Raw genomic sequence first — 12,270 nt, forward strand, 5'->3', positions numbered from 1 at the left:
CGCTGTAGTGTAGACGTACCCTTAGAGAACTGATGGGCAGGATTCCCTGGGATGCTTACATGAAGGGGAAAGGAGTCCAGGAGAACTGGCAGTATTTTAAAGAAGCCTTATTAAAGGCACAGGAAGAAACCACCCCGATGCACAGCAAGAAAAGCAAATAAGGTAGGGGACCAGATTGGCTTACCGGGGATAGCCATGGTGAGCTTAAGCACAAAAAGGAAGTTTAAAAGAAGTGGAAACTTGGATAGATGACTAGGGTGGAGTATAAATAAATTGCTTGAGAATGCAGGGGAGTTATCAGGAAGGCAAAAACGCAACTGGAATTGCAGCTGGCAAGGAATGTGAAGAGTAACAAGAAAGGGTTCTACAGGCATGTTAGCAATAAGATGGTGTGGGGCCCTTACTAGATGGGGGAGGTAACCTAGTGACAGATGATGTGGGGAAAGCTGAAGTACTCAATGCTTTCTTTGCCTCTGTATTCATGGACGAGGTCAGCTCCCAGACCAATGCACTAGGCAACGCAGTATGGGAAGGAGGTGGACAGCCCTTGGTGGGGAAGGAACAAGTTAAGAACTATTTAGAAAAGCTAAACATACTCAAATCCATGGGCCCTGATTTAATACATCCGAGGGTACTGTGGGAGTTGGCAAATGTAATTGCGGAGTCTTTGGCCATTATCTTTGAAAACTCGTAGAGACCGGGAGAGATCCCAGATGATTGGAAAAAGGCAAAGGTAATGCCCATCTTTAAAAAAGGGAAGAAGGACAATCCAGGGAATTACAGACCAGTCAGCCTTACCTCAGTCCCAGAAAAATCATGGAGGGAATCCTCAAGGAATCCATTTTGAAGCACTTAGAAGAGGGGAAAGTGATCAGGAATAGTCAAAATGGATTCATGAAGGGCAAGTCGTGCCTGACCAATCTGATTAGCTTCTATGCTGAGGCTCTATGGATATGGGAAAGTCAGTGGATGTGATATACCTTGACTTTAGCAAAGCTTTTGATACGGTCTCCCACAATATTCTTGCAGCAAGTTAAGGGATTGTGGATTGGATAAATGGACTGTAAGATGGATAGAAAGCTGGCTAGACTGTCAGGCCCAATGGGTAGTGATCAGCGGCTTGATGTCAGGTTGGCAGCCAGTTTCTAGCAGAGTGCCCCAAGGATCAGTTCTTGGGCTGGCTTTGTTCAACATCATTATTAATGATCTGGATGAGGGGATAGATTGTACCCTCAGCAAGTTTGTAGTTGACACTAAGTTAGGGGGAGAGGTAGATACACTGGAGGGCAGGGATAGGGTCCAGAGTGACCTGGACAGATTAGAGGTTTGGGCCAAAAGAAATCTGATGAGGTTCAACAAGGACAAGTGTAGAGTCCTGCACTTGGGACGGAAGAATCCCAAGCATTGTTACCGGCTGGGGATCCACTGGCTAAGTAGCAGTTCGGCGGAAAAGGACCTGGGGATTATGGTGGATGAGAAGCTGGATATGAGTCAACAGTGTGCCCTTGTAGCCAAGAAGGCTAATGGCATATTAGGGTGTATTAGGAGGAGCATTGCCAGCAGATCCAGAGATGTCATTATTCCCCTTTATTCGGCTCTGGTGAGGCCACATCTGGAGTATTGTGTCCAGTTCTGGGCCCCCCACTACAAAAAGGATGTGGATGCATTGGAGAGGGTCCAGCGGAGGGCGACCAAAATGTTTAGGGGGCTGGAGCACATGACCTATGAGGAGAGGCTGAGGGAGTCGGGTCTGTTTAGTCTGCAGAAGCGAAGAGTGAGGGGGGATTTGATAGCAGCCTTCAATTTCCTGAAGGGGGTTCCAAAGAGGATGGAGAGAGGCTGTTCTCAGTAGTGACAGATGGCAGAACAAGGAGCAATGGGCTCAAGTTACAGTAGGGGAGGTCCAGGTTGGATATTAGGAAAAACTATTTCCCTAGGAGGGTGGGGAAGCACTGGAATGGGTTCCCTAGGGAAGTAGTGGAGTCTCCATCCCTAGAGGTGTTTAAGTCTCGGCTTGACAAAGCCCTGGCTGGGTTGATTTAGTTGGGATGGGTCCTGCCTTGGGCAGGGGGCTGGACTTGATGACTCCTGAGGTAGGGGTTGGGAGAAGGCTGCCATTGGGCCGGATCCACCCCATCAAGCCACCGGATCTGGCCCGCGGCTGCCTCACTGGGACTCTTAAGCTCAGCGCAGCGGCAGCCGCTTTAAATGTGGCTGCTGTATTTTGGGAGCGAGAAGGGTGGCCTCCTGCTTTGCCCCAACCCTCAGCAAAATCTCTCAGTTCCCATTGGCCAGTTTCTGATCAATAGCAGCTGAGAGATTTTTCTGGCAGCAGGGGCAGCCAATGAAGCCTCCTCCCTACCTCACCTCTCCTCCTCTCCCCCCCCCGCCCACTCCTTCCCCCTGCCTGGAGCAGAGCCACATGGAGCAGCTTACAACTGCAACTTTTAGGTTCCTGTAGGACTGTTGACTAGAAGCTGCCCAGTCTCTGCCTCCCAGCCAGAGCCTGCCTCTGGCACCCCCGCTCTCTTCCCTCTCCCTCAGCTACCTGCGCTAGGCCTCCATCCAAACTCTCTGTACACCTTTCCTGCAGGTCACAACTCCCTCCCAGACTCTGCACCCTCTCCTACACCCTTCCCCCAGGATAGACTCCTCTCTGGCACCCTTAGCCCCTCTCTGACCTTTCACCCCATTCCCTGCCCCAAGTCTCACCCAAACCATCTGCACCCTCTTCACCCATGTCACAACTCCCTCCCAGACTCTGCACCCCCTCCCAGAGCCCCTTCCTCAGGCCAGAATCCTTTCCTGCACCCATACTCCCTCCTGGACTCTGCACCCCTGCACTCTGCCCCAGATCACAGTCCCCTTCCTTCACCCAAACTCCCTCTCAGACTCCACACCCCCTGCTACTCCCAAGTCTCCTACCTCAAGCTTCCTTCTGCACCCAACCTCTGTCCCAGACCCCAAACCCCCTAGGTAGAAATGCAGCTCTTGAGTACTTGTTAAAATCTTGGAGTGGCCACCCATTAAAAATTATTGCCCACCCCTGTCCTGAGGTCTCTTCCAGCCTTTGGAGTCTATTATTCTAAGCAGGAGTTATTTCGAATTAACAAGCTTATTATTTTGAAACAACAGGCTTGTTAGTTTGGACACACACCTTGTTACTTCAAAATATTTATTTTGAAATAACTCCCCAGCGTAGACATGCCCTTAGAGACTACCAAAAAATACATTCCTACAAATGGGAAAAATCACATTCAGTACATTATCACTTTTCTGGTGATAGCTAGCATGAGTCATTTTGTATTATTCCAATTATGTGATATTTATAAGCATAAAACATATGGAATGCCCTGTCACACCTGAGTTAATAGTGAGTATTGATCTTTTTCTGCTGATGTATCAGTTGGTGGCTTTGTCTCTAATGACATTTCTTTAATTAGCTGGCCATGGAATTAGTAGTAAAAAAAAATTGCTTTTGGCTATATTTGCAAGCTCTGCTGACTGTAGACACAGATTGTGATGGGGACTATTATTAAACCCCATGTAGATGAGGAAGGGCTAGCCCCACACTGTTAGCCTTTCCAATAATTTATAGTAAGGGTTAGGTCTTTAAAAGAGAGGAAACTACAGTCAGCAGGATGTAGGAGGAGCAGGATTGCCCTCAACTTGAGCTATGGCCCTGGAGGGGATGTCTAGCCAGGAGACCTTCCCCCCAAAGAGCAGGCTCCCAGGGTAAGTTGGACAGGCAGCCTAACTCAGAGGTCCAGCCAGAACAATTCCACAAACCCCAATATGCTGGTGCACTATAGACTTGCTTTCCCCTCCCCCTTAGCTGGGGCCTTGGGAGGGAATATCCAGGAATATGTTGGGGTTTGTGACTTTCATTTTTTCTCTCTGCCCCTCAGAGGGTATGTCTACACTACAGAGTTAGTTCGAACTAACGGATGTTAGTTTGAACTAACTTTAATAGGTGCTACACTAGCGCTCCACTAGTTCGAATTTAATTCGAACTAGCGGAGCGCTTAGTTCGAACTAGGTAAACCTCATTTTACGAGGATTAAGCCTAGTTCGAACTAGCTAGTTCGAATTAAGGGCTGTGTAGACCCTTAATTCGAACTAGTGGGAGGCTAAGGCTTCCCAGATTTCCCTGGTGGCCACTCTGGCCAACACCAGGGAAACTCTATGCCCCCCTCCCGGCCCCGGACCCCTTAAAGGGGCACGGGCTGGCTACGGTGCCCGTGCCAGGTGCAAGCCTGCCAGCACCCAGCCAGAAGACCCTGCACCTGGCACGGCTCGAGCCAGTCACCCGATGCCCCCCAGCCCTCCCCCTCTTCCCGGGACCAGGCTGGCGGCTCCCGGGAGCTTGCCCGGGACCGCAAGAGGCGGGCACCCGCCTGGTCTAGTGCGGACATCGTGGACCTCGTCCACGATCTCCGCACTAGGCACAGGAAGGTGGCCGTCTAGGGCAGGAGAGCTGCCAGCCTGGCCACCCAGGAGCAGGAGTGCATGAAAATCAAGGTGGTCCACTGAGACCCCCGACCCTGAGCCCTGAGCTTACAATGGCCGTCCTGGGTCAGACCAAAGGTCCATCTAGCCCAGTAGCCTGTCTGCCGACAGCGGCCAAACCTAGGGACCCTGGAGGGGATGGACCGGAGACAGTGACCAAGCCATTTGTCTCATGCCATCCCTCTCCAGCCTTCCACAAACCTTGGGCAGGGACACCACTCCTACCCCCTGGCTAATACCACTCCATGGACCCAACCTCCATGACTTGATCTCACTTCCCTTTAAACTCTGTTCTAGTTGTAGCCTTCACAGCCTCCTGCAGCAAGGAGTTCCACAGGTTGACTCTTTGCTTTGTGAAGAACAACTTTCTGTTACTAGTTTGAAGCCTGCTACCCATTCCTTTCCTTTGGTGTCCTCTAGTCCTTCTTTATGGGAACTAATGAAGAACTTTTCTGTATGCACCCTCTCCACCCAACTCCTGCTTTTAGAGACCTCTATCCTGTCCCCCCTCCATCTCCTCTTTTCTAAGCTGAAAAGTCCCAGTCTCTTTAGCCTCTCCTCATATGGGACCCGTTCCAAACCCCTAATCATTTTTGTTGCCCTTTTCTGAACCCTTTCCAAGGCCAAAATATCTTTTTTGAGGTGAGGAGACCACATCTGTACACAGTATTCAAGATGTGGGCGTACCATAGTTTTATACAGGGGCAGTAAGATGTTCTGGGTCTTATTTTCTATCCCTTTCCTATTAATTCCTAGCATCCTATTTGCCTTTTTGACCGCCGCTGCACACTGTGTGGAAGTTTTCAGAGAACTGTCCACGATAACTCCAAGATCTCTTTCCTGATTTGTCATAGCCAAATTAGCCCCCATCATACTGTACGTATAGTTGGGGTTATTTTTCCCGATGTGCATTACTTTACACTTATCCACATTAAATTTCATTTGCCATTTTGTTGCCCAATCACTCAGTTTGGTGAGATCTTCTTGGAGTCCCTCACAGTCTGCTTCTGTCTTGACTATCCTAAACAGTTTGGTATCATCTGCAAACTTTACTACCTCACTGCTTACCCCTTTCTCCAGATCATTTATGAATAAGTTGAAAAGGATTGGTCCCAGGACTGACCCTTGGGGTACACCACTAGTTACCCCTCTCCAATCTGAAAATTTACCATTTATTCCTACCCTTTGTTTCCTGTGTTTTAGCCAGTTCTCAATCCAAGAAAGGGCCTTCCCTCTTATCCCATGGCCATGTAATTTACACAAGAGCCTTTGGTGAGGGACCTTGTCAAAGGCTTTCTGAAAGTCTAAGTATACTATATCTACTGGATCCCCCTTGTCCGCATGTTTGTTAACCCCTTCAAAGAACTCTAATAGATTAGTAAGACATGACTTTCCTTTACAGAAACCATGTTGACTTTTGTCCAACAAATTATGTTCTTCTACATGATTCACAATTTTATTCTTTACTATTGTTTCGAGTAATTTGCCCGGTACTGAAGTTAGACTTACCGGTCTGTAATTGCCAGGATCGCCTCTAGAGCCCTTTTTAAATATTGGTGTCACGTTGGCTACCTTCCAGTCATTAGGTATGGAAGCCGATTTAAAGGATAGGTTACAAACCACAGATAATAGCTCAGCAATTTCCCATTTAAGTTCTTTTAGAACCCTTGGATGAATGCCATCCAGTCCCGGAGATTTGTTAACATTAAGTTTTTCTATTTGTTCCAAAACCTCCTCTAATGACACTTCAATCCGGGACAGTTCCTCAGATTCATCACCCACAAAGGACGGTGCAGATTCAGGAATCTCCCCAACATCCTCAGCCGTGAAGACTGAAGCAAAGAAATCATTTAGTTTCTCCGCAATGGCTTTATCGTCCTTGATTGCTCCTTTTATAGCTCGATCATCTAGGGGACCCACAGGCTTTTTAGCAGGCTTCCTGCTTCTAATGTACTTAAAAAACATTTTGTTATTTCTTTTTGAGTTTTTGGCTAGCTGTTCCTCAAAATCTTTTTTTGCTTTTCTTATTACATGTTTTCACTTGATTTAAGTACACAAGAAGCAGGAAGCCCGCTAAACAAGCAGTGGGGCTTTGGACGATCAAGATGCTAAAGGAGCCCTCACAGATGATAGTCATAGTGGAGAAGCTAAATGAATTCTTTGCTTCAGTCTTCACGGCTGAGGATACTGGAGAGATTCCCAAACCTGAGCTATTCTTTTTAGGTGACAAATCTGAGGAATGATCCCAGATTGAGGTGTCATTAGAGGAGGGTTTGGAACAAATTGATAAACTTAACAATAACAAGTCACCAGGACCAGATGACATCACCCAAGAGTTCCGAAAGAATTCAGATGGGAAATTGCGGAACTATTCACTGTGGTTTGTAACCGAGCCTTTAAATCGGCTTCCGTACCTAATGACTGGAAGATAGCTAATATGATGCCAATATTTAAAAAGGGCTCTAGAGGTGATCCCGGCAATTACAAACCAGTACGGCTAACATCAGTACCGGGCAAATTAGCTGAAACAATAGTTAAGAATAAAATTGTCAGACACATAAATCAACATAATTTGTTGGGGGAAAGTCAACATGGTTTCTGTAAAGGGAAATCATGCCTTACTAATCCACTAGAGTTCTTTGTGGGGGTCAACAAACATGTGGACATAGGGAATCCAGTGGATATTATATACTTAGCTTTCCAGAAAGCCTTTGACAAGGTCCCTCACCAAAGGCTCTTAAGTAAAGTAAGTTATTATGGGATTAGAGGGACGGTCCTTTCATGGATTAATAAAAGACAAGAAACAAAGAGTAGGAATAAATGGTCAGTTTTCCAAGTGGAGAGAGATAACTAGTGGGGTTCCCCAAGGGTCTGTCCTCAGACCAATCCTATTCAATTTATTTATAAATGATTTAGAGAAAGGGATAAACAGTAAGGTAGCAACATTTACAGATGATACCAAACTGCTCAAGGTAGTTAAGACCAAAGCAGACTGAAGAGCTTCAAAAAGATCTCACCAAACTAAGTGATTGGGCATCAAAATGGCAAATGAAATTTATTGTTGATAAATGGAAAGTAATGTCCATTGGAAAAAATAATCCCAATTATACATACAAAATGTTGGGACATTGTTGATAGTTCTCTGAAAACATCCACTCATTGCACAGCAGCAGTCAAAAAAGCAAATAGAATGTTAGGAATCATTAAAAAAGGGATAGAGAATAAGACAGAAAATATCTTATTGCCACTATATAAAACCATGGTACGCCCACATCTTGAATACTGCATACAGATGTGATCTCCTCATCTCAAAAAATATGGCATTGGAAAAGGTTCAGAAAAGGGCAACAGAAATGATTAGGGGTTCGGAATGGGACCCATATGACGAGAAATTAAAAAGACTTGGACTTTTCAGCTTAGAAAAGAGGAGACTAAGGGGAGGGATATGAGAGAGGTCTATAAAATCATGACTGGTGTGGAGAAAAGTGAACAAGGAAAAGTTATTTACTTATTCCCACAATATAAGAACTCAGGCTCACCAAATGAAATTAATAAGCAGCAGGTTTAAAACAAAATGAAGTTTTTCTTCACTCAGCACACAGTCAACCTGTGGAACTCCTTGCCAGAGGATGTTGGGAAGACTAGGACTTTAACAAGGTTCAAAAAAGAGCTAGATAGATTCATGGAGGTTAGGTCCATCAATGGCTATTAGCCAGAATGGGTAGAAATGGTGTCCCTAGCCTCCTTTTCTTTGGAGGTGGGTGACGGGAGGAATCACCAGAGGATTACCTGTTGTGTTCCCTTCCTCTGGGGCATCCGGAATTGACTACTGTCGGCAGACAGGATACTGGGCTGGATGGACTGTTAGGGTATGTCTACGCTACAGCGCTATTTTGAATTAACTTATTTTGAATTCGCTAATTCGAAATAACACATCTAGACACAAAACCGAATTCGAAATAGTGTTTTTTTAATTAGAAATAGCGCGTCCACACTGAGTGGACCCTGAATCGAAGGTAAGGCTAGCTGGAACCAGTGCCAGCAGGGCATCAGTGTCAGACTTAGTGCATTGGTCTGCTGCCTCAGGCGATCCAAGGTCTGTGCTTTAAGGGACCCGACCCCCCATCCCGGACAGACAGTTCTCAGGGTTCTCTGCTTGCTGAGGGACAGCAAAGCATTTGTGTCTCTGCATGCTCTGCCTGCCCTCACTCGGGACACCACGGCCCTCTGCAACCTGGAACCAGACCTGCCCCCGGGGACTCTGCTGCATCTCGTGGACACGTTGCCGACAGCCTGGCTGCACTGTCTGCAGGCTGCCATCCGGGAGCACCATCGAGGGTGGAATAACATTGGAATAACATTCCGGAATAGCTTATTTTGAAATAACTGTGCAGTGCAGATGTAGCCTGACAGGCCTGGTGGATGACAGTGTCAGCTACGGGGTAGTTTAGCCTATAAAGTATAATTGTGTTAGGATTAATGACACCTAGAAAAAAATCAATTATAATATTTATTTGTATTGTGTTTATTTCAAACGCCAAGTAAATAATGGTAGAATTTCATTCTAGACTTCTCATTTTTCTCTATATGGAATGAGGGGAGAGGGCACCAAAGTCATAGCTTGCTGAGGGGGCCAAAAGCTCTTGGGTTGGCCCTGGGAAGCAGTAAAATCATGAGAACTAGTTAGTGCCTGTATCTTAGGCAGTGGTGTCACACATTTACCTTTAAATGCTGCCTCCTGTGACAGCAACCAGTTAGTGGTTCTTTCCTCTTCACAGCCCCTGGGCTCAACAGCAAGGTCTTCTGGGGCCAGTCAGGGGTCTACAAGTGTGGCCTGGACTGAGAGAAACCCAGACTCCCAGTTCAATATGCCAGTGCTGCACCAAGAGCTCTGGAATCCTGCATCCCACATGGATGCGCCCAAGAAGCTCTCTCCCTCAGAGTGAGAGGAGATGGAGTTCCCAAGGCAACCTTAGCGAAAGTTTCTGCTGCACCTCCCTAGCATTAACTGCCTTCGCACTAACAGAGCTCATGACAGCCACTCTTTCCCTACAGCCAATAAAGCTGGAGAAACAGCCTTCGATGTTGCCAGGCGCATGAGACATTCCCTGTGTGAAGAGCTGGTAAGAAAGGGCCTCTCCACCCTTGAGGCCCAGCAGGGATTGGACCTTGTTAGAAAGGGAAGGCAGCAGCCCCACTAAACTGTTTATGCCAGTGTTTCCCTGAGCGTACATTGCACTTCCTCCAGCATAGATCTAGCAGTGTGCTGGGCAAATAACTCCATTCTGAGGTCTTGCCTCTTGCTTAGTGGAGGTCCACAGCACTCAGTTTTATTGCCCATGTTTGCACAGTGCCAACAAACACATGGGCTTTGGCCAAGGATGCCCTTGGATGTGAGGCCTTGGATGAATTCTGTGCGGGTGGTCTGATCTGCACCTTGCCTGATTGATAGGGGTTTGGAGCTTATGGATTGGGGAAAACATGGGAGTTTTTCTTCCCACTGGAGGTCCTAGGGGTGCTGCAGGCAGTGAATGCTGCTTCTGCTGGTCCTGGCTGAAAGGTGGTGCCCTGATCCAAGACCTTGTCAAGTTGCTTGGGCTCTGCTGGTGTCCATGTGGGAGGCTATGCAAGATGTAAAGTAGCTTCAGGCTGATGCCTGGTCGACCATTGCTGAAAAAGAACTGGATTCACTCATTTGGGGGATGGCACATTCTGTCTGGAGACACTACTAGTGGCAGTGCAGACTTCAGAGGTAGAGGCATTTCTTCTCCCAGCTAGCAAATTCCAAGTTGGTACTGATGGGATGTGATCTGGGCTTGCCAGGCTGAAAGTCTCTGGGGCTATCTGCCAGGCTCAGAGCAGGCTGCTGTGAGCTGATCTCCCGAAAATCATGCTCTTATTTGGCCCAGGGTCACGAGTTAGGGCTCCAATGCAGTGCTCTGGAAAGAGGAGGAAGGCTTCAGTAAAGTCTCCAGGTAGGGCTGAGGCAGCCTGAGCACCATGTCTACCAGCTGGAAATCATTGTTTCAGACTGAAGTGTTCTCCCCAGGACCTGTCTCTGGGATCCTGGTCTGGCCACTCCCCTTTCAGCCTGGATGCAGAGCCCTGTAGATGGAGGTAGGAGAGTTTGACTTGCACCCGATTCTTGGTGTTCCAGCTGATGCAGGCCCAAAACAACCAGTTCAACATGCGTGTCCATGTGGAATATGAGTGGCGGCTGGGCCAGGAGGAAGTGGATGAGAGCGAAGATGATCTGGATGAACAGGTGAGGCACCAGTATGCAATAGTAGTCCCTAGCTTCAGTCAGAGGTTCTTGCCCACGTAGATATTGACTAGGATAGACCCAGCACTCATCCCATTGCTGAGCCATTAACTGAGTCTGCATGAGCAGATCTTGCCTGTCCACCTTCTTGTAGCTGCCTCTGATAATGCCTTGTTTCCCTTTGAGGTTTTCAGGTGAAACTGACCTGAATGCTTCACTGAAATAAGCAAAAATATGGCACCCACTTTCTCTTCTTAGCTGTCCATGTTTTGCCATCAAAGCAGGAACTGAAATGGGGCTGGGATAGGGTTAGTTTTAGCCACGTTGCTTGCTGTTACTGTTATTTCAGGAATTAACTGTGGCATGGAACTTGTCCATCCTTCTGCCTGCTTAGAAACTGGCATGACACATACATGTATCATGTGCTGAAGGAACTTAGTAGTTCAGGCTGAAAGAGCCTTCCACCCTCTGTGCTGGAAGTAGGGGGGATTGCTGCAGCAGCCCCTGGCTTGAAGTGGCTTCCATTAGATCCAGGTTTACCATTGGGATCAATGGCTCTCAGCACCCCCACTACACACATTGTTCCGGCCCCCCTGCTTTCCACTTGAAGCCCACTGGACTAACTCCAGCCCAGGTTAGCAGTGACCAAAAGTCAACATCAGTTCACAGCACCACAGAAATAACACACCTGTCTCTTCTTTTCAGTCGGGTCCCCCGAAGGAGCACACTGCCTCCCCACCATGGGGAAATACAGCAGGGCTTCTGATGGGAGCGATTCCAGCACCCCAGGGGAAACAGCAGGACATGTGTGTCTTACCGCATGCTCATTCCCACACCCCTGCCATGCAAGCAGCTCCTGGCTCTGCTCCATGTGGACCGCCTCTTCCCCCCCGCAATGTAATCCGAGGTGAGAGGGTTCCTTTGGGGCCCTATTGTGGGTAGGGCCAGGCCACAGAAGGGGAGGCTGGCTGGGCAGGTTTCAAGCAACAGTGGAGTCTTCTCCTTGTCCTAAGCAAAGCTGGCAGCTAATTGTCCTGCTGGCCCCAGTGAGAATTCGGTCCAGCAGCCCCATGCCTCACTTCCCAGGACTGATCAACAAGGGGCCATGTCCCAGAGCAAGTGCTGTCAATGCAGTCCAGCTCAGGCCCATTACCTCCAGCAAATGTCTGAGGAAATATCTTCCGTTACCTCCATGTATGGAGGGTGGGAGGCAGCGACCTGTTGGGGGCTGTGGGGGGGCAGCCCCCAGCAGGTGCAAGGGGTGGTGACCTGTGTGCCTGAGCAGCCCCCAAGTATCAGGGTCATGTTCGTACCTATTCATGCATTTCAGTATCAGCCCTGCTCGGGCCAGAGGCTCAGCGGGTGTAAATCAGCATTGCTGTGTTAATGTCCACGTAGCTCCTCTGATGTGCAGCATCTGAGGCCCTGTCCATGCAGCTGTCAGTATCCCCCATCCTCTAAGTGTCTCTCTTCCTTGCCCTCCGCTCACTGCCAGGCTT

General features: G+C 48.1%; 1 protein-coding gene across 4 annotated transcripts in view; it reads left to right on the forward strand.

Annotated features, from left to right (window-relative positions):
* Positions 1–12,270, forward strand: part of LOC102448900 (arf-GAP with SH3 domain, ANK repeat and PH domain-containing protein 1-like) — a 103,315-nt gene that overhangs the window by 83,286 nt on the left and 7,759 nt on the right. For all 4 annotated transcript variants that reach the window (XM_075901428.2, XM_075901426.2, XM_075901434.2 and 1 more), the window contains 3 exons: positions 9,565–9,632; positions 10,667–10,774; positions 11,477–11,678. In XM_075901428.2, the coding sequence (XP_075757543.2) occupies positions 9,565–9,632; positions 10,667–10,774; positions 11,477–11,678 (378 nt within the window). The remainder of the gene's footprint in view (positions 1–9,564; positions 9,633–10,666; positions 10,775–11,476; positions 11,679–12,270) is intronic.

Source organism: Pelodiscus sinensis, chromosome 17 (genome assembly GCF_052426305.1).
Source record: "Pelodiscus sinensis isolate ZL-2025 chromosome 17, ASM5242630v1, whole genome shotgun sequence".
In the NCBI taxonomy this organism is placed as follows: domain Eukaryota; kingdom Metazoa; phylum Chordata; order Testudines; family Trionychidae; genus Pelodiscus; species Pelodiscus sinensis.